We start from the raw sequence: 25,906 nt of genomic DNA on the forward strand, positions 1-25,906 counted from the left end.
AGCGCCCTCTCGGTGAAGATGTGAACTGACGCCAACCCCAGCCTTTTTTTATAACAACCATAAATGCTTATAAAATAAAATAAAAAATTCACTGAAAACGAGCATCTCCTGTTTTTTCGTCAAAGAAGACATTTTATCAGCAATGTTGTTGTGTTCGTTTTTTTTTTTGGTTTTTAGTAGGGGTGTCAAAATTAGTTATTGTTAATTTAATTATTGTTAATTTAGAGTTAATTTATTAACGTCACTAAAAAACGCCTGGCACCCCTAGTTTCTAGCCACACACCTGAGCAGATATTTCTCATGCCATCCTTTTTCTCATGAACACGGTACGGTATCTTGGAATTTTGTCATGATGTATTAAAAAATACATTAAAAAAAACAGCCACACTTGTGATCAGCAAGTATAGGAACAAATTTATTTCAATGTTTAAAACAGATAACCTTGTCATTATGTTTCTTTAGAAGGCGGCGATAATGATCATACGTCATGTTCGAATGAGGATCAGGCAACAGTGGTCGAGAAAAACAACAAAACAAACACATGAAAAGACATTAAAAAAAAAATATGGCAAAGAGTTATGCAAATCGATAAGCGGCCAACTGGAGCCAAAAGGCTTCAGTCAATACATCCAAAGACCCTTGCTTGCAAAAAACAGCACATGCAATAATTATAATTACAGCTTCTTATTAAAAAAAACAAACAGCAGATTATCCTTTAAAATTTTCTTATAGAATATATTCTTTACCCACTTAATCTTCTATCCTTTTTAGTCTCTGGTGTTGTATCGCAAAAATAAAATAAAGAATGGTGGAGGGCACTCGGGTCGAGGGGATCTCAGGTTGGCGGTGGTGTGTTGTTGGCACTTTAAGAGAGAGCCTGGCACGCTCGTATCATACATCCGATTTTTTTCTCTCACATTGGATAAAAAAAACAAAAAAACATCACACACCACTCTGCATTTGAGCGTTGAACAAGAAGAGAGGATGTGGTCCTAAAATCATATAAACAATAGTATTCTGGTCATTTTTGAACATAGAGAAACAAGAGCGCCAAGGCAACAAATAAAGAGAATAGTTGTTTTAGTGAAGAAATTAAACGCACAAAGTGAAAAACCGAAGTGTCATGCAAACACCGTCCCTCTTTTCAGCTCATACATGGCAAATATATACTGTATAAATTTAAAATATGCCAAATAGTACACCACTGTGCAACACAAACTAGCAAAAAAACAAACCCCAAAAAATGTACAATGGTTGTCGGTCAGTTTTTGCACTCCACACGCAATAAACAGTTAAATAATGTCTTTTGCTCACTTAACATTGGCACCTTAACACAAGCAGAAGCCGGCGATGTGTCATTTAGTGTAAAAGGGAAAACAATGGCAGTCTTTCTTTTTTTTTTTGGGGGGGGGGGGGGGGGTCAATTTTGAGCATCTGTTTTTATCTGTTTGTGTCATTATGACAAGAGGCGGAGCATGTTTAATAACCGAAGAAGTGTCAGGAAAAAACAAACACCTATACACTGCTTTCAGAGGTGGATTTTTGTATTCTTTAACACCTTAAAATGTCACAAGAGGGCGCCAAAGCCATGAAGAATAGGAACATAGTAATTGGCGTCAAGATGTGGAAGTTGTAAAATGCCTTAGAAATCATGTTTTTATAAGCCGTGGGAATTTTTGGGGGGGAGGGACGGGGGGTTAAATTAATCCCCCCAAAAATGTTGATCTTCGCAGCAGCAAAAGAAATTAATAACAAATCTACTTTAAACTTAATTTTTAAAAAAAAAAAAGTCCTCCGCCCCCACAGACGCCATCATTATTTCTGAACATGTTTTCCATTGGTTTTCAACCTGTGCGGCAGCCTTTGGCTCCATACAGTTTGAACAAAACATTGAAGAGCAAACAGTAGTAGGAACTTAACATCCTATTTTAACGGTTAGAAATTGCACCAAATTATGACAGTTAGGGCAGAAGTGGGGCACCAGTCCTTCAAGAGACAAAATCATTGAAAAAAGAAATTGTATGTTATGAACATTTGAGTGTTGGAAAAAAAATTAATAAATCCCAGCAGGCCACATGAAATGCTCCATTTGGGCTTTATATAGCCCACGAAACCGCAGCTTGCCAACTTCTATGTCCTTAAACTGAAATGAGTTGCTAAATGAAGAAAGCAAAAGCTAAAATGAAACAAAAGTATCACAAATTTTAATCTATACACTACAAAAATAAAATAAAATTGAGAAGCAGTGCGTTGAATATCTGGATGCTTTCCCAACATTAGCTAACCGCACAAAAATACTTTTCAGTTGCGTTTAACACTTTTTTTTAGTGTTATACCCTCCACAGCTTCTTGGCAATTGGCTAACATGCAAATACTTATTGTGGCTGTAGTCTTTTTTTTTTTTGGTAATACATAAATATACTGCATGAAGTTCTAGTCGTGGCTAACACCACAGAAGACCAGAAAATTGTTACTCAATGGTGGTGGTGGGTGGAAATAAACACCGTTTGGGTTTGCATTAACATTCTGCATCTACTCATACTAAGCATCTCCGTTTCTGCATGTATTCCTGTGCTACCTTCACCCACACCCCACTGTGGTAGCCCTTAATGAAAAATGAGAGATTAACAAGTCACCTGAAAAAGACTGAAAAAGTTCATCAGTACTTCACTGGCACCAGTAAAGCAAGCCTGGAAAATGCAAAGAAAATAAATAAAAATACAGAGCCAAACAATCCAAAACACTGTTTGAAATGTGCTTTCTCTATATATACATATTTAACCTAGAGGAAACACTTGTTGCTGCTTTTTTTGTTTTTAAATAAAACATGAGGGCTTCCGAAAAGAAAATGGTGAATGAAAATAATTGGGAAATCGTCCCCAAAAGGAAAGTAGCGACACTGAAAAAAAATCTTTTGTGATACCAGACATTCCTTGTTTCTATTTCATCCCTCCCGACCGCCAGGTGGCGGTGCTGAAAACAGCACGTTTTTTTCTTTCTCTCTCGCTCTTTTTTTTTTTTTTTTACAGCAGTTCAGACTCAAGTAGGGCTCCGTTGTGAGAAAAACAAACAAAGAGAAAGCCTTATTAAACACTGAAAAAAAAGCAGTCGAAATTAACACCTTCAAACCTGGTCCATAAATTAGATAAATAAAAAAAACTCTTAAAATCGTCACCATATTATATAATATATACGTGTATATATACTGCTAATTGACCTCTCAGCTCTGTGACGCCTGCTTTTAAAATCAACAAAACCCATTATCACAGTATCAATACTATTTAGAGGAGGAAAAAAAAAAAGCTAACCTTTTTGTTTTTTTCTGTTATTTTTATGCCAAAGACGGTGTACCACAGAGCATTTTTGTACACGGCTGTTGTGTATATGTATTTACAAATATACACAAACAACACACTTATTTGCAGACGTCAAGGAAGGTTTGTCATCCCGCTCCTTTATCCTCCTCACCACTCAATAGCAAACCATCGTTTTTTTTTTGTTGTTGTCGTTTCGTTTTAAACCAAAGTGACTATACAGTTTAAAAAACAAACAAAAAGTAAACAGAAGCACATCCTGATATATAATAACGAGTGAGCGACAGCGTTAGGAAGCGTCTGATTGGACAGCGTGAGAGTGAGAAGGCGCGTGGGGGAAATTGATTAACACTCCTGGTTGGTGGCGGGGATTTTGGGGTCGCGATTGTCCCTGTGAATCCAGGAAGGAAGCTGTGCATTCAACTTAAAAATAAATTATATATTTTTTTTAAAATGCACAAAAATGTCCAAAAACATACTTCTCTCAAATTAAGTTTGTTGCCATTGTGTGTGTTTTTTTTTGCAATTTGCAAAATTGTAGTAGCGACCAATTACATTGAGGGGCGGAACAATTTACAAAGTACAGTAAAAGGTCAGCAGCAATCAACCAGAATTGGGCCCATTTTATGCCCCCGCTTATGCCTGTTTGTCATAAATGTCTTTACATATACCAGGGGTGTCTAACATCGGCCCCAAAACCGGTTTGCTAAGGGGTTCAAGATCAATTTGAAAGTGAAAAAATACCGAAAGGAGACTGGGGAGATTTTTTTATGCTCATGTAGAAAATGACGAGTAAATAATTGCCAGATCCTTAAATGTTGATTTAATTATTAAAGGGTAAGTCAGTCAACCTTACACATTTCTTGACAATAAAATGTTATATGGAACCTCACTAGTCTAAACACGACATTCTGATTAGTGATTAATATTACATTTGTGGAATTGTGGGGTCTTAAGTTTTGACCGTTTGTAAACGATTCAAAATGGACTAAATGGCAAAATACAGGCTTGGGAAGGTTTGATAAAAAACGGATGGATTTTGCTGCTTAACTTACATTCCACTAGCACAAAATTGACCAGAATATCATATTTAGACTAGTGGGGCTGCAAAGAACATATTATTGTCAACTTTTGTTTGTTTGTGTTGAATTCCCCTTTAAAGTGCGATATTATACTTTTTTCAGTTTCAAATAGTTGTGACTTAAAAAGTTTTGTGCCTTTATATAAAATTACTGGGATCAAATTTGTGGTTATTTATACTCATATTATTTATGCTTGACTTTGTTGGTCTGGCCCCCTTGCCATCAAATTAGGCTTTAAGCACCCCCCCCCCCCCGAATTACAATGAGTTTGACACCCCTGATAATATATTTACACTGTTAAGAGGTTTTCTTGTTTTTGCCTTTTTTTTTTTTTTGCACAATTGCACTTCTCACACACTGGTGGGTACATTCATCGAAGTGGAGGTGGAAACCAAATCCTGTTGTAGTGTTCGTCCCCCGGCGCTCCTTCCCGTCACTGTCTCACAGTCGGTCAGGTGTGCCAGGCCCATCGAGGCAGCGGTTTCTGCCCAGAAAACCAGGAAGATACGCAAGAGAGGGTCGGCGTTTTCTTTTTGTTGTCGTTTTGTTTTGCAGGGGGATTTTTGAATGTGCTGGAGAAAAAAAAAAAAAAAAAAAGGGGAGCATGTGTCCGAGTGAGTGTGTGTGTATGTGTGTTGCGTTAAAAGTCGAGCGCACTCGAAAAAGGAGGTTGTGCAAAAGGAGAGAGAGAATGGGGGTCTGGGGTGGGCTCACACCAGGTTGTACTCTTTGAGGTTGAGCTGTAGGATGGTGTCCTTGACGGCGGCAAACACAAAGCGGATGTTCTCAGTGTCCGTGGCGCACGTGAAGTGGGAGTAGATGATCTTGTCGCTGTCGGGGTTTAAGTCCACAAACATTTTGAGGATGAACTCCCGCGCCGCCTGCGCATCCCTCTGCGGACCTGGAGGAGGGCACACATGGACAGTAGGGCTGAATGATTTTGGAAAAAAATCATCTAATTGACAGTTTTTACCCCCCCATGCTCAATATTGCAATTTAATATGCGATTATTTTCTCAAGGTCCTCTTCCCATGTATATATATATTTTTTAACAAAAAATAAATTAATCTGTATCACATTAAAACAATATCCAATTTGTTATACATTATTATATATTTTTTAACAAAAAATAAATTAATCTGTATCCCATTTAAACAATATCCAATTTGTTATACATTATTATATATTTTTTAACAAAAAATAAATTAATCTGTATCACATTAAAACAATATCCAATTTGTTATACATTATTAGATATTTTTTAACAAAAAATAAATTAATCTGTATCACATTAAAACAATATCCAATTTGTTATACATTATATATTTTTTAACAAAAAATAAATTAATCTGTATCACATTAAAACAATATCCAATTTGTTATACATTATTAGATATTTTTTAACAAAAAATAAATTAATCTGTATCACATTAAAACAATATCCAATTTGTTATACATTATTATATATTTTTTAACAAAAAATAAATTAATCTGTATCACATTAAAACAGTATCCAATTTGTTATACATTATTATATATTTTTTAACAAAAAATAAATTAATCTGTATCACATTAAAACAATATCCAATTTGTTATACATTACTATATATTTTTTAACAAAAAATAAATTAATCTGTATCACATTAAAACAATATCCAATTTGTTATACATTACTATATATTTTTTAACAAAAAATAAATTAATCTGTATCACATTAAAACAATATCCAATTTGTTATACATTATTATATATTTTTTAACAAAAAATAAATTAATCTGTATCACATTAAAACAATATCCAATTTGTTATACATAAATGTTTTGGTCTTACAAGTTAGGCTTAAAGGAAATCACGATTAGGACGATCATTTATTTTTGGTACAAAACAAGAAAATGTTTAAACGTAAAAATTATTAAGACAAATACAATTCTTTCAAACACTATAATTTCCTATTGGATGAAACAAATTATTAGTAAAAATTTAATTAAATAAATAAATAAATAATTATTTAAAAAATAAAATAAAAAAAGGTACAAATGTATACATTTAAACAACTCAAAATTACTATTAGTCTCTTTTTTCGGACGATTATGCTGATTGTGTAATTGTGGAGTGCAATAATTGAAATTTTAATTGAATTTAATTTTAATTGAATGCATTTCTTTCGCAGTTAAATGAAAAAGGAAATAAATATGGCCCATGCATTAAATTAATAACGGTACCAAAGACTAATGAAGGACTTTTGCTATAATCATAGTTAGTTTTGTAAACATAAAATGTAGTTTCAGTTAGTTTTCATTTTTAAAAAAGCATTTGTGTTTTTATTTTATTTGGTTAACTAAATCGTTTTTTTGAATTTTTGTTTTTTCTCGTTAACTAAAATAACCTTTCTAACCCTTTGACTTGCAGTCTTTTGGTGAATATTGATCTGCCGGCTTGTAACGCTTTGAGAACCAGCAGTATTACGTCGAGGTTGACTCTGAACAAACCATTCTTGACAAATTCACAATCTTACCATCAAACTCTGGAAAGTAGTCCACCAAATGTGAGTAGGAGATCTTCTCCTCTAACAGGTCCTTCTTGTTGAGGAAGAGGATGACGGAGGAGTTTTGAAACCAAGGGTAGGTAATGATAGTCCTGAACAGAGCTTTACTCTCCTCCATGCGGTTCTGATAGGTAAAAAAAAAAAGAAAAAGATTTCCCCCCCCCACACAGTTATTATCAACCACTGTGTTGTCAACATCCAAATAAAGACGAGTTTGTAAGGGTGTGACCTCGTTGTCGGACTCCACCAGGACTTGGTCGTACTCGCTCAGCGCCACCAGGAACATGATGGAAGTGACGTTCTCAAAGCAGTGGATCCACTTCCTCCTCTCGGACCGCTGACCACCCACGTCCACCATCCTACAGGGTGCGCGCGGATGAGTATTCACGTGATTATAGAACGTAACTTCAATAGGGGTGTGACGGTACGTCTATTTGTGTTTTGAGTTGTTTTCGGTATGTAACATTAAGTACGGGTTAGGGCACGCAGTCGGCATAAGAAAATTATTGAATTATTATTTAAAATGATATAAAGAACCCAAAAATATATATTGACGATAATATGTTCTATGCAGCCCCACTAGTCTAAATACAGTATTTGGTTTATATTGTGTTAGTGGAATATGAGTTAAGCAGCAAAATCCAGCAGTTTTGATCAGTATCAGAAGGCGGCCATTTTGTCGAGTGAAAATGCCATCACAGCTGCTCAGTTCTCAGATAACAACCAATCACAGCTCAGCTTTACAAAACAGGTGAGCTGTGATTGGCCGTTGCAAGAGCAACTGTGATGTCATCTTCAGTCAATAGCAAGTGGCAAAATGGCCGTCCATTAGATGGATAAAAATGGCTGGATTTTGCTGCCTAAGTCATATTCCACAAATGTCATATTAATCAGAATGTCATGTTTAGACTAGTGGGGTCGCATGTAACATATTATTGTCAAGAAATGTTTGACTTCCCATTCAATTAAAGCAAAATTAGCAGCCAATAGAACAGAAAAAAATGACTAGGCTTAAAACAAGTAAACAGACAAGTCTAACAAAAACCCACCAGTGTCTTAAAACTACTGTTACTCACAACCAATAATAAAATCTCGATAAGCTATTTTGATGGATTTTTTTTTTAAGTCTTCTAATTCTATACATTGCTTATGTGAGAAAGTTTCATTCACTTTTATTTGCATTTCCCCTCTTAGCTAGTTAAAACCCGAGTACCAACCAATTTTTGACGTACCGTTACACCCCTAATGTTCACCCATCATTGTCGGACGTATTCCGAAAAGGCTTCAAAGAAGGGTTTTATTTGCTTCGACAGGTTTTGAATCCATCAAAACAGGCTGATGTGTGCCGTTCATACAGAAACATGACACGGGTGCGAGAATGGATTTTTTTTGGTTACTTTTGACAAAACTTTCTGAATTCATGATGGATTCAACCCCTTTGGAAGCAGATGAAGCAGAGATCTTAGGGGAGTTAAGTGCCATGTGAGTGATCCCGTGTGAGCGAGTCATGCATGCCACCACCAAAGCATCTCACTTTGAAGAAAGCACTGTGTAAGTTGAAAACGGATGCCGCTCAGTTCGCTCAAGTCAGGGTTTACCTGAAAGGCATTCATCTGTTACCCACTTCTTGCAAAGTGTAATGTCAACACGTGAGTTTTTTTTATTTTTAGAAAGGGCGGATGGTGAGCGTGAATGTATTTTTCATCTAGATGACTAAAAAGGAAAATAGGCGGGGCAAGGGCGGAAACGATGATGCATGGGGCACCTCGGACGATGAAGTCCGTTTCGTAGCGGGACATGTGCTAATGTCACCTAATAAAATGATGTAGGCGACAATCAGCCGCTGCTTTCACGCCACCGTCCGTTTTTAATCAAACTAGTCCGATTTAGTTAGGTGAGAACACGGTAACCGACTGATCCGAGACTAACTGGCAAAAGAACAAATCCGTTTCATGACTATCATTGCTCAAAAAGCCCCCTTATATTTTGGATGTCTGCCTCAGGATTGGAATAGAAAAGATAAATATTTACTAGGTACTTTACTGATTGCGAGCAAAACAAACAATAACAAAAAAAAATGGTTGTCACCGGATATCCCTAATTTATCAACAAATGGACATTTACAAAATGGAAGGCCTATTAGCATTTGTAAATCAGAATCCGGGTTGGTTGTTGGGGAAAAATGGTTAAGGTACATTAAAATCAAAAAGTCAAATTTAATTTTGAATTAGGAAAATTCAGAAATAATGGTACGGTCACTCCCTGATGGTCATATTGTATTTTTTATTTATTAACGTTTTTTTTTTTTTTTTTTTTAATTTTCTTTCCAATTTTTTAGATGGGAAATTTTTATGGAGGGATTAATGATGACATGCATATTTTTTGCATGTGTGAACTGTATCCATCTGTAAAAGTGTGAAAAGTTATAAATAAAGAATTACCCCCCCCCCCCCCCCCCAAAAAAAAGTCTGGGCACCTGCCTATTTGCTGGCATAGTAGTCCTGATACATTAATTGTCCATAAGATGGTGACGGTGATTGTTGATGGGAAATTGCGAGTGGGTAGTGGCTTGTAATCACGTGTTTTGGTTAGCCTGGAATCGATCTATCAATTCCATGAGAAAAGCAACCAAACCAGCGAAAATACCAAATTCACAAGCCCAGATGAGTTGCACCTCAGAAAACTAATACCATTTAGCAAGCAAAGTTGTCCAGTAAAGAAAGAAAAAAAAAAAACAACTTACTGTCATATTCAGTATTTGCGATCAGAGAAACGGACCCTCCCAGGTTAGCTCACCGCTAGCTAGCTGGTACGACAGAACACGGATGGATTGAAACGTTTGCCAAAAGCAGAAAAACACCCCGGGTTCCACTGTCGGCCAGTGTACAGTACAGCGTGGTATCCTGGCGGTTAAAAGTGAATTATTTTAAACTAACATGGAAAACCTTTCTGTAGGGTTGCTGCGGCTGTGTTAGCGCTTTGTTGTACACTCCGATATGTTTTCAAAAAAGTTAATATGAGACACTTGGGGACAAATTATTATTATTATTATATATATATAAGTTTAAAGGTTGTATAGCGTTCACACTTGCCCAAACATGCTATCATTCATCCGAACAGAACCTTCAAGCAGTCTTGGTCAGCTTGTTTGGTGCGCTAATTGTTACCGTAGCACAAAATGCTAGCCAATGCAGCTAACCCTTAATCACTTCTAACTGTCCACTTCTTTCGAAAGAACCCCGTTTTATTTGAAGTCTTTTGGACAGTCGGGTGTAACTTTACATCTCTCGTCTCCGACAGAGCCATTCGCGAGCGGCTCGGTGATTTGAAACACTGATTAATAGATGTGCACATCCTCAAGAGGTTTCAGCTTTCCAGAGCTGTTCTCCTTGATGAGGTCACCTGTCAATCTTTGGGGAGTTTCAGGTCCCAGTTTCATTAAGTCTTCATTTGAGAAGTCATTCACTCGAATCCTTCACACCTAATACGCGCCCTTGTCAAGCGGTGATACAAATGACACCAATTGAGCGGCTAATTATGCAAACAGATGCACAGGTGCAAAGCTGTGGATCGGGTGAAGCGGGGGTCTGCGCGGGAGTCGACGGCGCAAGGCTGCCCTCTGGTGTTGGCCCAGTCCAATGCGGTCCGCTGAGATCTGGGGCCATTACAGGCCCTGCAGGACCCACGGGCCAAAAATAGCGCATCCCTCCAATGTGGAGAGGACGACCTGGTTTCTTATGCCAGCCATAAAGGAAAAGAGGCGATGAGGAGGCGACCCATTTACGACGATCGGGCACCAGAATGTAGGACTTTGTGTTCGCTTTCGATTATTGTTCAGTAGTAGACAGCAGAGGGTAAAAGGATGTGTGTGCGTGGGAGGAGGTCGGGTTATATTAAGACACGGTTTATCGGGGAATGAGTTAATGGTGTCAGTAAAAAAAAAAAAAGGATGAATATGTGAGCTTGCCGAAGCATCTTTCTACCTGAAAATGATGCTCTGCAAGTCGAAGGGGTACTCTATGATGCCCGTGGTGGGAATGCGCACCCTGAGCACATCCTGCTGAGTGGGAAGATAGCTGGGATCTGCAATGCGATCCAGATCGGAAAGATAGCTACGAGGCAAGCCGGAGCAAGAGGAGAAAAAAAAGACAGACAGACGGACACGTACACACAAAAGAAAGACAGGAAACAGTTACATAAAGCGTGACAGGCAATTAGAGCAACCCGCTGCCAAGTGTGGAAGTGTGGCTTCATCCCATCGAGGAAGCTTTGCAGAAAAAAAGGCCAACACTCAAGACAAAAAAATAAATAAAATAAAGTGTGTCACTGCTCCACCAACACTGTTCCCAGGATACATTTCAAAGATATGAACTTTGACAGCATCAAACTTGAGTATCCAAGTAAAGCGGGGTACACAAATACTGACAAATTTGAGCATTTTCACTCCTTCGCCATCAAAGTCAGAAAAGGCGCGTTTGTCTGATGTCTCACAAAGACGGTCGTGATTATAGGCAGTTCTCGAGTTACCAACGGGTTCCGTTCCTACGCTGGCGACGTAAACCGAATTTCCACATAAGTCGGATTTCTCCCTGTTAAAGTCAAAATTGACATCAAAATACTTTGTATAAAAAAAAAAAAACTAAAATACATTAAAATATCGCTAGATGACCCAGCTTTCTTCTTTGAGGCCATAATGTGGAAAAAAAAAAAGGTTAAAAAAGCCTAAGATAGAAACACCGGAGACAAAATGGCAGACAAGGAACAAAATGGTGGACGCGGCGGCGTCTTAAGAGTGATTTTTAAAACCTCTTTTCCTGAGCGATGATCCTGTGGCGTGGGGTATGCTAAGAGTTTTTTCCTCTGGTCTGCCAATCGCAAATGCTAATCCTTTTCAATAATTCCGATCACAAATGTGTGTAGTCAACACCGAGTTGGGGTAAGCCGCTGACTGCGTAAATTGTTTCACTAAACAAACGAGATTGCAATCTAAATTTTGTTACCAGATGAACCAACTGTTAGCCTAGTTTCTTCTATTTCGTCTTCTAAGTCAACTACCGGTACTTTCTTCGTGTATTTTTGCGTATTCCGGATGCCCTGTGGCTCTCTGCTGCCCCTTACAGGTTAGTCTTGGTACTGTGACAAAAATGTTTACAGTATGTACGTGCAAAGTGTGCTCTGGTGGTCACATTATGCACCACATCCTTTAAGAGCATTAAGAACACTTTTTGTTGTTGTTGCCATCATTAAAAAAAAAAAAAAAGTTATGAGAAAGAAAAAAAAATGATTTGTGTGTACCCCACTTTAGTTGACCATCTTCAGCTCTCATCTTTTAAATTTGCAAAATCTGTTGCTGACAGTGTGGTGGTATCAACGACAACAGGAAGAGGAACGTCAGCACTTGGAGGCCGATAAAGAAGGTTTGGACAACTGTCAAGTCAAGGATGACAGGAAGCCCGTTTCTACAGCTTCCTGAAAGATCTTTGACTTTGACACAGTTGCAAGCCCTCTTCATCACATTTGAGGTGGTTGCCCGTCTCAAGCCAGAGTGCAGCCTTTGGTTTCGGTCCTGCCGGGCCAGAACCTTAACACAAATCACTGATGCATGGTCAGCCTAAACAACTTTTTGGCCCTCTGGTTGTTTTTCAGAGCAGGTTTGTGCCTCCCCCCCCCCCCCCAATTGTGGCCGTGACAGAATGTTTAGTTTCCGTCCATCAGTGGATTTGTGCCGGCGTGGCGGTTACGCTGCAGTCCTGGTTTCACGTCAGGGGTACCTGAAGATGACATTCTCCAGATCAAAGGGGTACTCTATAATGCCCGTGGTGGGAACACGGACCCTGAGCACGTCCTGCTGGGTGGGGACGTAGCCGTCGGCAGTCACGCGATCTAAATCGCTAAGGTAACTGGAGATATACATGTGGATATACAGATGGCAAACACAGTATGGCATCACAATCGTCTTGTTCTCGCTACCAGTGATTCCCAACCACTACGTGGTAAAACATTAGCGTACCGCGATCATCAGGTGTGATGCGGGAAATGACCTCATTTCACTTAATGGATTGAATTGAAAATTTGAAATGTATTGACTATATAAATGGACCTTAACTCATTCACTCCCAGCCATTTTCACAGAAGCAATCCCCTTCACTTGACTGGATTTTGACAGATTCTGCAAGGCCCACAGAATATTGTGTACTATTGCTATAAAACCATGGAACCTACCAAAAGAAAGAATGAAGTCTCTTCTTTCATCAGGATAAAAAAGTATATTTCTATCTGATTTCCGTTTTGCAGCAATTAGCAATCGAATATAGCTAAGTTTCATCATTATTCACAAACCTATTTAGAATTGTGAGTAATTGAGGTTTTTTTTCAACATGGCCCTGGTTCATCTCCTTTGCTCTGCTGCTACCTGCTGGCCGTTTGTGTAATAACTAGCATTTCTTCAACCGTTCTTTGCAGTTGAGAGGCTGCATCAAAGCCTTCTGTATGCTCTAGCATAAAAAAACATAAAAAACGTATTTGGGACACTTAAAACATTTAAAATAGAACGTATTTAGACGTTTTTGGGAGCAAATGAGTTAATAGTCTCATTTCTACACCAGAGGCGAAGTGACAGGCAGAACGAATAACCTGAGACTAAATTTGTGAGTAAGTTGAGAACAACTCATTATTTCAGTAGATACACATTTATGAATTTTTTGTTTTTTTCGGTTGGGAAACACTGTTTTGTACAACCTGCAAGCAAGCGGATTTTTAAATCTCTGATACATCACGTCTACAGTCAGGGGGCACTTGAAAGTGCGCCACTTAGCTTGTCTCGTGAGAAAAGAAAAACGAGCTAAATCCTCAAAGAGATAATAAAAAAACAAAACAAAATAAACAAACAACCGTATTTCCTCAAATACAGTAATCCCCGCATTTTCCTATTTTTGCCCCGTGGAACTTTTTTGTGCTCTTTCTGAATTTTCCCTACATGTGCTTTTCCTCCCTAAATCAAATCAAATCATGCACTTAAAACATTTAACATTTAGTTTCAGTTATAGTCTTTTGCCTAAAATTTATTTGTTTTAGTCATCTGATTGTATTTTATTTTGAATCCGATTTTAGCCGACGAAATAAAGAGCACTTTTCGTCGACTAAATTGACAAACAATCAGCATACATTTCAACTTTTTAAATTATAACACACCTAATTTGCAACTGTAGTTTAATTACCACGCAAGACACATTTAACAACGGTGTCTTTATTAATTGTTTCAATGAAACATGTTTAATTGACAATAATATGACGTCTTAGTTTTCACCTAAATTTAAAAAAAAAAGTGCATAATGGCTTGAGATTGATTCTTACAGCTGCACAATGAATTTAAAAATGTTTGAACATTAATTACAAGAATTCTTTTCTTCCACCCGCGCTGAATTCCTTCTGATTGGATTGCTCTTTATTTTCATCACTGTTTTCATTTTCGTTTTAGTCTTTTTTAGTCATTGTTATCGTCTCAATGAATGGCTTCTATTTTAATTTTGATTTTCGTCTGGAAAAAAATATGACAGCAAATTTTCGTCTACGAAATTATCATTGCGACCAAAAACAACAAACGCTACCTGAGCACATTTGAACTGTTACTACTGGATTAAAGTAATATTAATATACTAATATTAACATGTAATATTATTGTATAGCCCTAAATCGATGTGTGATTTTAATGACATTTATCCAAAAGGGACTGCCGGTGAAAATTAGCTTAGCTCAGCTAACTCGGGCACATTTTCAAAGTAAAATGTTGATTCTTGTGCATTATCTCTTTTCAAATGAAAAAAAAAAAAAAAAGAGTGAGTCTTGCCATAGTAATTGCCATTATGGGGATAATCTGACTTTAATGCCGGTTAGCAATCTGGTAGACTGCAAACTGTCTCTCCATTGAATTTAAAGTTGGAAAGTCTTACCACGTTAGCGCAGCATTAAATAAGATTACAAGTGATGCGGATGCTCCGTCTTCAACGCCGATTAGCATTCCTGTACACTCTGACAAAGTCAGTCAGCGGCGTTGTTTGCCTCACTGTTTATCATTCGACAGGGCCTCGTTTTTTTTTGGTGCCATTTATTGTTCAAATAAAAAGTTGTTTGTACAAATGAACGCCACACCCCAGTATTTGCGGAAATACGGTACACGAGTTCATAAATGCAGCAAACTCCTGAGCTTAATATAAAAGGCAAGAAAACACCATTTGTGTAAATCCGCACATATTCAAACAAAAGTGTTTACACCAACACAACCAGCCACGTACTATTTGGTGGAATCGGAGAGCTGGTACTCTCGGCGGCGATCGTAGGCCTCCTGGATCCCCGGGTCGGACCACAAGCATTTGATGGCGGCGATGTAGGGATGGTCAAAGCCGTTGATCTTTTCGATGTCCACTTCTTTCACCAGCATGGCGTTAGACTACACAGACCAAGTGAGATAACGGAGAGAGAAATTGGATGTGAGCCCTTTCACTTTTTAAATATATTTTATAAATAGAACTTGGATATTTTCTTCCGGACAACGGGAACGCGACAACGATTATAACAACACGTCGAAAAGAAAAACTGCCATAAAAGGTGGTTAACAAACTTTTCTCTCCTGTGGACTACATTCACTATGAATCCCAGGAGGTGCTAATCAGTCCTCAATTAGAAGTTCTCTTGGGGGGTGGGGGGTGTTTGGGGGGGGGGCATAATTGAGAACTGCTGTTACTCTATCATTAAAACAACTGTGTTGGAGGGGCGGGGTTCACAGTTCTTACCCGATTCTGTTCGTATTTGTAAGGGATCTTTAGGTTCTCTGTGGCCCGGATCATTGCCTGCATGGAGGTGAAGATGTTTTGGTAAACCAGGCGGATGAAGCCTCTCTTGTCTTCGTCGGAGTAGCCGGCGCCGTGGATGATCCTCATCTGCTTGATGAAGGTGCTCTTGCCGCTTTCTCCCGTGCCTGGGACGGAAGGACACAAAAGCAGTAGAGCTGTCAAAATTCGTCGATTATAGACAAGTAATCGTTTGTCTAGCAGCTATTTTAATGATGGAGTAATCGTTTGAGTCATTTATTTTTTATTGAAAATGTCCAAATTCTCTGATTTCAGCATACCAAGAGTAAGTAAGTGTTCAGCCGATTTCAGTAGTCCTTCATGAAAGAAGAATGATTATATTCTGTGTTTAATCAAAATAAGACATTTGCCAAGCATCTGTTTTTACTTTGGAAAACAATGACCGAACCGATAACATAGTACAATATCAATCACGAATACGAAATAAACACCAATCATTGGTTAATAAACAGTAATCAGGGGGGAAATGCTTTTGTGATGCAACATTAAATCTCCTGGGATCTTGGGAGAAAAATCAAAACACCCCCTAGAAATATTTAAACTACTCTCGGGCGGCTAACTGGGCTCAGTCAAAAAAGCTGGCCCAAAACTAGAATTCATTTTAAAACCATATTTGCACCACCTGGAAGTTTCCAGGGATGTAACGATAACGGCAATATCGTGATATCGCGATATTAAAACTGCCACAATATCGTCGTCATGACACGATATTAAAAGCAGCACATCTGTAAAAAAAAAAAAAAAAAAAAAAAAGTCAGGTTGATTTCCAGTTGTGCAGTTCTAGCACCCCCTGGTGGCTAGTTTTTTTTTTAGTGCAGTTTAATTTTCATAAGGGATGTTTTGGCCCTTCTATGTTTAAAATCCATGCTAATGGTCAGATGAAGGGGAACGTTAGCAAGTACGTGCCTCAATATGAAGTGTTATTAGAGATTGTAAGTGGTTTATATGCATTGTTGTTATGTACAAAAGCATCTGTGACCTTTTTTTTTTTTTTTTTTTTTTTTTTAATATAGCCAACCTCTCCACAATTTCGTGATAAAATCGTATCGTGATGTTTGGATATCGTTACCTCCCTACCTGGAACCATGTTTGGCAACAACTGTTGGAATAATGGATCGTATAAATGATTCCAAAAAGGTTTGTTCGTGGCAATCCATTTTTCGAAACCCAATGTAAATATGAAAAAAAATTCTGCCATTCGTCACACCAGCTGAATTGTTTCATTAGGAAATGGCTCTTCGAGATTCCCAATTGATTGATTTAATTGGTTGCAAGCGCTCACAATTGACTTATTAGATTTTTTTGTTTGGCTGCTTGAAAAGTGAGCACACTCGAATGATTTCTGAGGAGGAGGAGGAGGAGGAGGAGGATGCGCTAATTTAATGACGTTAATTAATCCGGCCTACATTCCAATTTTGACGCTGAACTGCCGGTGCCGGCAAGTGACAGCGGGGGTCTTGGCACCCCCTCATTGTGAGCCTGACGGAGGATATGAAGACGTCACCAAAGAATAAAAAAGACGATTTACAAACCAGAACCTCTGCGTCAAAGTCAAACACTTTGAAAGTGATTCCTAAATACACCCATTTGCTTTGGGGTCTTTTTTTTTTTTTTTTTTTTTGCCATGATGGCATCGCAGCCTTAGCGAGTGAATCGAAAAGGAATCCAGCACATGCATAATATCTGCAAAACACACTCATCTCAGCACCACCTACATTCAAGGTTTTTGAAGAGCAGCCATATTTCTGTCGCCATGGCAACCGCTCTTACTGTCTCCCTTTTTTCTTTTCTTTTTTTTTTGTCATTCCCGTAGTTTTTTTCTTCTTCTTCTTTTTCTATCCACCCCTCTGCTCTCCTCTCTTTCGTATCAGACAGTAAATTTGGGGTTTTGTGGGGCAGCGAGCTGGCCTGAGGTCAGTTCCAGGTGCTTACTAATTAAAAATCATGCAAGATGGACCGTCTTAATTGATTCATTTTGCGAAATGAGCCAAATGTTTATAGAGGTAATTGCCCATGAACGCCACATTAACCCAAACTATGACATCAAAACACGATATAATATCAATTTCAAACTCATCTTAAAACCTAACTCATGAAAATAAATAGCTTTACAGTACAGTATATGGATTGCCATGATTTCCTACGGTCAATATTGCTTTCGCTTTTATACGATTTTTGAACTGTATTAATAATCAAAACAAGTGGTCTACTGTAGTTTGAGTTAAATTCGACAGAAAAATTTGCAAGTAGGTCAGTTCGCTAATTGTAATTTGACAACTTTGACGAGAGTTTACTGTCATGTTTTAACTCTTTGACTGCCAGACGTTTTCAGAAAAGGGATGCCGTGGGTGCCAGCCGATTTTAAGCATTTTGACTGATCTTTTAAGGTCCATAGAAAATTATGTGTTTGGACTATGGAAACACACATACTGCCAAAACAAGATTGGACTCTCATCTTCCATCAGAAAAAAAAAGTTTGTTTCTACCTTATTCCGTTTTTGAGTAATCAACAATAGAAAATGGTTAGTTTCACCTGTTTTGAAAAAAACGTCTTTTAACGTCTTTGGCACTCCTCCATAGGATTTTACGAAACGTTATTTAACGTTTTTGGCAGTCAAAGAGTTATATGTACTTTGCCCAGAATGAATTTGATAACTACATTATTTTTCATGTAGAATTAATACCTTTACAAACGAATTTCGCCACTTGCTGTCGACTGAAGATGACATCACCTGTGCTGACGAAATAGGTAACGACCAATCATGGCTCAGTCTGCTGACAAAACCCAGAAAACAGGTGAGCCGTGATTGGTCGTTAGCTATTTCCTCCGCGCAGGTGATGTCATCTTCAGTCGACAGCAAGTAGAAAAATGTGTCTTTAAAAGTTGTACGTGGAAAATAATGAAGTTATCAAATGAATTCTAGACAAAATATTCACTTTTTTTACTGCTGGAAATGGCCCAGTGAGTCAAGTATCCCTTTAAGAGCAGCCTGTCCTGGTGGTGAATGAAGGCCGCTTCACGTCGCCAACTTACTTCTCGTGACCCAACATCATAAGATCTCGCTTACGCTGCTTTCCGTCCCTCAACTGTCCCTCTTTCACCAGCCGACACACTACGGGCCTCTGTCTTTCCCGACGATTTGCATGGCCTTGCCAGACCCACTGCAGAATCTGTGCCTCTCTGTGGTAATCAACAATTGTGAATTTTTTTTTTGGTGTAACCTGGAAACAGGAGGTCACTTTCAACAACGCAAACAGACATAAATACACACATATGGTCCCGAAAAAATAAATAAATAAAATAGGAATAAACAACAACAAAAAAAAAACTCTATATTCTGCAGCCCCGTATTAAATGCTGGCTGCGAGATCGATTCCATTTGTCGCCTTCACGACCCGTAAAAAAAAAAAAAAAAAAAAAAGAACCGTCAAGCAAAAACGATGTCTTTGTTGATTCTTATCTTGAGTTTTCTAATAGCCACTGAGTAGAGCAAAAGGATGAAGAATATTTCCGCCTGCCAGTATTAAGTATTGTATCTGCCGGTTTTTTTCCCTATTCTGTTCCCCATCATTTTGTGTTCAAATATCCATTATTTCTAAAACCACGGCTAACAATGCTAACCGTTAGCGTGCCATTGAAGTTTAACATTGTTTGATAGCATTAAGCAAAGCAGACTTTTTCATAAGGCAAAGCATATTTTTTCCCCTTTTATTTTATTTAACAATAATTTTAAATACCCCCCCCCCCCACACACACACACACACACACAGACAACCCAGTGTTATAAATATTTAACCGAATTTTCCAAATAATGTTTTAGGTTTCAAAAAATTACAAAACAGCTGGGGGGCGGGGGGGCACTGTAAGCCACTGGTACTCAGTCAGAGGACAGAAAGGGGTGGAGCTACTATGACAAGGCGGCCTGGAGTGATACGACACACACCTGCTGCCTCACCAGTGGGGCTGAGGGGATGGAGGACACACACACACACACACACACACACACACACACACACACACACACACACACACACTTTTTGTGTGTTGCACCTCCAGGCACGGATGTTAGCACTACAAAAGTGGCCACACACTGATTTACACGAACAAACTAAATCACAGGTGTCAAACTTAAGGTCCGGGGACATGATCGGCCCCGCCACATCATTTTATCTGGCCCTCGAATGCAAATCAAACAACAAAATTTCAAATGGTCTTATTTAGTAAAATAGTGTTGCGATATTGCAAGCATTTTATACACAAACACGTCTTTACAGTAATTCGATTATTTTTTTTTTTTTTACAAATTATTCTTGACTTCTGATTTCAAAACTAGCTATCCATCAATTTGCTGAGTACTGTATATGTAATAATGAGGTAATGAAACATTTATATGGTTTCAAATTCATAAAGGCCCTTTGAGGGAAACTGTGGTATTGTGCATTTTTGTATATTATTGATGGTTTCTATAATTGGGATATGATATTGTTGGTGTCGAGATCGGGTCAGTCCCTACTGAAGGTCCAATACCGAACGTATGGCCAGCCACTGCCCTCATCCAACATTTTGCTGCGTTGCACTGATGTGAGCTCCTCCCGTGTTTGCAACCTACAAACAGGCAGAGGTGGGGTGCTCAAATCCGAGTCATGTGACTCGGGTCCCGCTCATTTTATGCCACTTGCTTGGCAAAAACAGCTGCAGCCCTAAGTAACTAAATAATGGTTGGCTTCCCAAATGCTGGGTTCCAATCCTAACATCGCCGTATTGAAATTCTAAATGGAAGGTGCAACAAAAAGATCAAGTGACACTAGTGGAAATGACGATGGGGGGGGGGGGTGGTGTTGAATACACAAGCGTGGCAGCTGGTCATAGTTAGCTAAGCATGATAAATACGCCGCCCTGAAGAAACTGGCAAGGCTACGTCCCCCACGTCCTGCCACGGGACATCAACAGTATGTGGGACACTCGCCATGTAGCCTCAATCACCCCGAACCTCCAGAGAACCAGCCATGCCCCCGTTTACGTACTGGACGGCGCACGCCCATTGAATTGCATTATCGGCGGGAAGGCTGGGGGAGAATATTCATTATACTGTATTTTTTTTTTTTCCTGTCACAAATCTGCATTGGCGTAAAAAAAAAAATAATAATTCGTATGGGTCGGGCCCTAATTTCCATGCCTTTATTCAAAAACATTATTTCTGTATCGGTTCGTTGTGGTGAAGAAGGAGCTGAGCCGAAAGGCAAAGCTCTCGATTTACCGGGTCGATTTACGTTCCAACCCTCACCTATGGTCACGAGCTGTGGGTTTGTGACCGAAAGAACAAGATCCCGGATACAAGCGGCCGAAATGAGTTTCCTCCGCAGGGTGTCCGGGCTCTCCCTTAGAGACAGGGTGAGAAGCTCGGTCATCCGGGAGGGACTCCTCCGCGTTGAGACGAAACAGTTGAGGTGGCTCGGGGCATCTGGTTCGGATGCCTCCTGGACACCTCCCAGGAGAGGTGTTCCGGGCATGTCCCACCCTGGCGGGAGGCCCCGGGTACGACCCAGGACTATGGAGAGACTATGCCAATCGGCTGGCCTGGGAACGCTTTGGGATGCCGTCGGAGGAGCTGGTTGAAGTGGCTGGGGAGAGAGAAGTCTGGACTTCCCTGCTAAAGCTGCTGCCCCCGCGACCCGACCCCGGATAAGCGGATGGATGGATGGATGGATGATTTCAAATTGACATCAATCAATCACAATTTAATTGGTCCGTAATAGGTCAGAAAATTGGCAAAAATATTGATTACAGCAAAGTTCAAGCAAACTTTTATTTTGATTCAACACAAAGATTATCAGTCTGCTTTCATGGAGGACTACAGAGACTGCTGAGAAGCTGAACGTCCAAGCATTTGGACAATTTTGAGTAATAATAAAATAAGGTAACTTATTAAATGGTGTTTTTGTTTTTATTGGGGTTTTCCATGGAAAATGTATATAAGGGGTTTATCGGTGTTTTTCAAGAATTTTGGGGGTTAAAAACAAAGCAGTAAATTTCGCATCCATTTTCCAGTTCATAGTAGTGGGATGTGATTTACAATTGAGCTGGGCATGGTCGTGCATTCATCAGACACGCCCACACTTTTGAGAGTGGAAACAACAGTTATTTATTTATTTTTGGAATTTTGACGCCTCATTTTATCTTTTTTTTTTCAATTATTCAAATCTGGCAGGGTTGTCTCCTTTCCGTGGTGTGTCAGGCCCTTCTAACGCTCTCTATATAATAGTGTTACCTACACCTTAGCGCTCACACGCACACACACAGGGGAGCAAGAGTTGGAAGATCCTTATTGCCATATATGATCAAGAAAAAGACGGCTTGGCACCAGACGGGAAGGTCATCGCTAAACATCTTGAAGCTAACCCTTGATCCTCTCTCTGCTGGCTCTTCCTCGAAAAAGGACAGAAAAACGACTTCATCAATACCAATCGCCAATACAGAGCAAGGCGGTGCAGATCAAAGCTCGTCGACTAACACGAGACGTTAGAAAGAAAGACTCCGGACTTGAGCGTCCTGGAGCTGTTTATGTAGGCCAGACCAAAGCTTTGAGCTTAAAACTTTTTTTTGGTTGTTTTGACCAAGTACAGGCAAACCAGTGGTGTGTGCAAGCAGGAAGCTGCCTGTATGACCTGATATGGTGACCGCCGGCCGCTAGATTGTGGGCACACTGCAGCAGCAACCCTGGCAAAGAGCTTTTCATTTATTTAAAAAAAAAAAAAAAAAAAAGAAGAAGAAGAGAAAAAAAGTGGCTAAGCTCCCTAACCCTGTACATTTGTACTATGAAAACAAAGAATAACGATCTAAAACATAGCTGTAGTTTTGTCCGTGTATTTTGGATCTTTTGGTGCTACTTGTTTAACCCCTGGGCGTTATTTTATTTTGAAATGGCTTGGTCAGAACCAACAAAAAGCCAAAAAACGGTCAAATAACGCCCAGTGGTTAAGGATGCCAACAGCGATCCTCACCGCTCAGTCTCAGGAACATTCTGGACATTCTGCCAGGATCATTTGCGTCGCCGCCAAAATATATTTCATCAATACAGCATTGAGAGCTTAATGCGTACGTCATAGTTGCCATCCCATGAATGACACTTGTGATTCTTCATGCCCCCTGCAGTGAGTTGTGGGGAGAGGGTGGGCAGAGCTCTGCCCCCGAGCCTGGGAATAATAGGAGTCAGTGACATCTCAAAGCCTAAGCGGCGGATGTGTTTAACCAAGCCTATTACGAACTCCTGCGCTAATCCTGCCTTTGCATGTCCTTATCCAGACGTCCACGCAAAAGCCTTAACACATTGGGGGGGGTTTTCTTGTCTGATGTACCCATCATCTTCGCGAGACTTGAGCAATTGAAGGGAAAAAAAGCAACATAAAACAATAACCGTAGAACAGGATTCTCAGTTTACTATCGTATGGGAAGAAGGGAAGTGTAAGAAGAGGGAATAGAGAAAGATGGTGAGGAGAAAGTAGAGAAAGATATATATATATATATATATATATATATATATGAAGAAAAATAAGACACGAGAAAAACAAGGATAAGCATGCATCAAATTTAAAAAGAGAATATTTGAAAAACAAAACAAAAACGCTCATCCGTGAAAAGCCTGGCGGGCCGACAAGCTAATAAAGCGCTGGGGGAAACCATGTCATATTAGCTGGTTATTTGCATTTGAGTTGACCCATCGTTTTGGTTGCAGATTGAATTGTTAGCTGCCCCAATGTTGGTATTAGACGTATTTTACCGTCTTACGAACCCAATTAAGACTTCGAAATGCTGTAGGCTGAATCTCCGAGCAGGAGGGAGCACTTCAAAGTTGGGGCACGTCTACGTGTCTCGCAAAATCCACAGACAGATATTTCAACAAAGACGCACTTTTGATTGCCGTCAGCCACACACACTTTCTCAATGGCTTCTTGAGCTGCGATGCCCAACCCTATTTATAAATGAATCTCCAGACTTAAACCCAACAGAGCATGTGTTCTACCTGCCAAAGAGGAGACTTGAAGGTGAGTAGCCCCCAAAATAAACCATCCATTTAGCTCTTATCATCATTATGGTGGCAGCTAGGTGAGCTGGAGCTTCTTTCAAATGACTTTCAATGAGAGGACTGGTTGCCACACCTATTGACACTTATCAATTTGGAATCAATAATTAACTCGCCATGTATGTTTTTTTGGAATATGTGAGAAGCTAGAGTACTTGGACAAAAACACACAAATTCCACACAGGAAGGCCACAGCAGATTCGAACCATGAATCTCAGAACTTGCCCACAGTGCTATCGTTATGTTTAAAAATAAATCAGACCATAGAAGTAGGAGGAACCTGGAGAGCAGTAGCTTAATTGTCCCATCTGATGACAAACCACAAAAGCAAATGGTTAGCTGCGGGGGCTAGCAGTCCATAACATCAACTAGCATGTGGTGGCCTGTTGGTACCAGATGCTTTTATTGAGCAACTTCGACATGGAAATGGAGCTGCCAGGTCAAAACATACACTCCCACAAATAACAACGACATGTATCCATATTGTCCTCCTGCACAAGGTCTATTTCGGGGGCGTTTTTTTTTTTAGCACCTAATATCCACTTCCAACCTCAAACATGCATTTGTTGGGGGAGAAATAATACTACACTCCCTTGGCTCCCAGCTAGCACGTTTGCTAGCATTGGGAAGAAGGCCCCAAGGAAAGAGGTAAGTTTTCTATTTAAAAAAATATATATCTTAAAAAAAAATAAGAATAATAACAACATGTCAGCAATTAACGACACGGCGCTCACCGAGAAGAAGTAATTTCAGCTCCCGCCTGGAATCTCGCTTGTCTCGGCGAAGTTGCTTGTCAATTTCGGCATTGATTCGCTTCGACTCCTTCGCCTCCTCGCTCAGGCAACAAGCCATCATGGACTCCAGAGTCATCCCCTCCGCTGTGTTTGGCCAGCCCCGCTCGGACCACGAAAAACACTCGGCGTTCGGCCTCTTCTTCCCAACACCTCCGCCGCCACCACCACCACCACCCGAAGCGAGAGAAAAAAAAAATCAGCTGCGGTCCACGCGTGGACGTGGGGCGAGTGGGGGGGGGGGGAGGGTCGCTTGGTAGTGGTCTTGTCGGGACCGGACCGGGCCAGGGAAGGAGGAGAAGGGGGGGAGGGGAAGAGTAACTCGGGGCCTCGCTGCCAAGTTGTCCCCGGTCTTCTCCGGTAGGGACTCGGGAGAGGACGAAGAGGAGGGCGGGAGGCTCCTCCACAAGATGCGCAACTCGCCTGTTTCTTGTGGGAAAATGTCAATTCGATCTCCGGGAAGACAGCGGCGGTATCGCGTACATCCAACAGGCGACAAATCTGGAGCCGATGCTAGCAGGCTAACGCCCGGGTAAAACGACGAAGGAACGGACGGCACCACCGCTACTCGATGTTACCCCCGCTGGCGACGCCTTCCTTTTCTCGGCTAAAAAAGACAGACAAGGCGGCCTGCAGTGATTGGGGACCTCAGGGCTTGGAAGGGTTCCGCCTTTATGATGTAGCGATAGCGGCGCCCATCGCCCCAATGCGGTCCATTTTGACGCTAGAATGCGGCATGCAGGTTGTATTCAGCACCTCTTGTTTTTCGTTTAAAATGGAGCCCGAAACGAGGGGGTCTCCGCTGCTGGAACAAGGTGGGCAGCGAGTGTGTCCGCCAACCTGATGCATAACAGGGAGGAGGAGGAGGAGAAGCCGGAGTGACAGGAGGAGGGTTGCATGGAGACCAATTGGATGGACGCGGTGGGTGGAACCAATGCACACACGCGCAAACGCACATATTTCCACAGTGAAAACTCATAAATATGCTTATGTTGTGTAAATTACAGTGAGACAAAATGTAATTTATTTGTTCCACTCTCCAACTGTGCAGAATTTTGTTCCCGTTCAGGGCTGAACTGGCCAGTAAGACGACGTCTTTCGTTATGCATGTATTGAACATTATCTCGACTTGTGCCCATTTCCACTTCAGAAAACATCAGAATGATCACCCTGATAATTTGGATTTTATGGACGTTGAACCGTAGATGCTCACGATAGAGAAAAAT

General features: G+C 40.1%; 1 protein-coding gene across 4 annotated transcripts; it reads right to left on the reverse strand.

Annotated features, from left to right (window-relative positions):
* Window positions 1-394: 394 nt before the first annotated feature.
* On the reverse strand, window positions 395-25,548 carry LOC144048625 (guanine nucleotide-binding protein G(q) subunit alpha). Of its 4 annotated transcripts, none has more exons than XM_077560773.1 (8): window positions 24,624-25,548; window positions 15,731-15,915; window positions 15,233-15,387; window positions 10,925-11,053; window positions 7,171-7,300; window positions 6,912-7,065; window positions 5,113-5,297; window positions 395-4,880 (listed from the first exon to the last, which is right to left on the reverse strand). In XM_077560773.1, the coding sequence occupies exons 1-8, from the start codon at window positions 24,757-24,759 to the stop codon at window positions 4,848-4,850; spliced, it is 1,107 nt and encodes a 368-aa protein (XP_077416899.1). In that variant the 5' UTR covers window positions 24,760-25,548; the 3' UTR covers window positions 395-4,847. The 4 variants fall into 4 exon arrangements, with proteins under 4 accessions (XP_077416899.1, XP_077416907.1, XP_077416915.1 ...); XM_077560781.1 differs by lacking the exon at window positions 10,925-11,053 and adding an exon at window positions 12,713-12,841; XM_077560789.1 differs by having other exon boundaries at window positions 395-5,297; window positions 24,624-25,546.
* Between the last annotated feature and the right edge of the window lie 358 nt (window positions 25,549-25,906).

Source organism: Vanacampus margaritifer, chromosome 1 (assembly GCF_051991255.1).
Source record: "Vanacampus margaritifer isolate UIUO_Vmar chromosome 1, RoL_Vmar_1.0, whole genome shotgun sequence".
In the NCBI taxonomy this organism is placed as follows: domain Eukaryota; kingdom Metazoa; phylum Chordata; class Actinopteri; order Syngnathiformes; family Syngnathidae; genus Vanacampus; species Vanacampus margaritifer.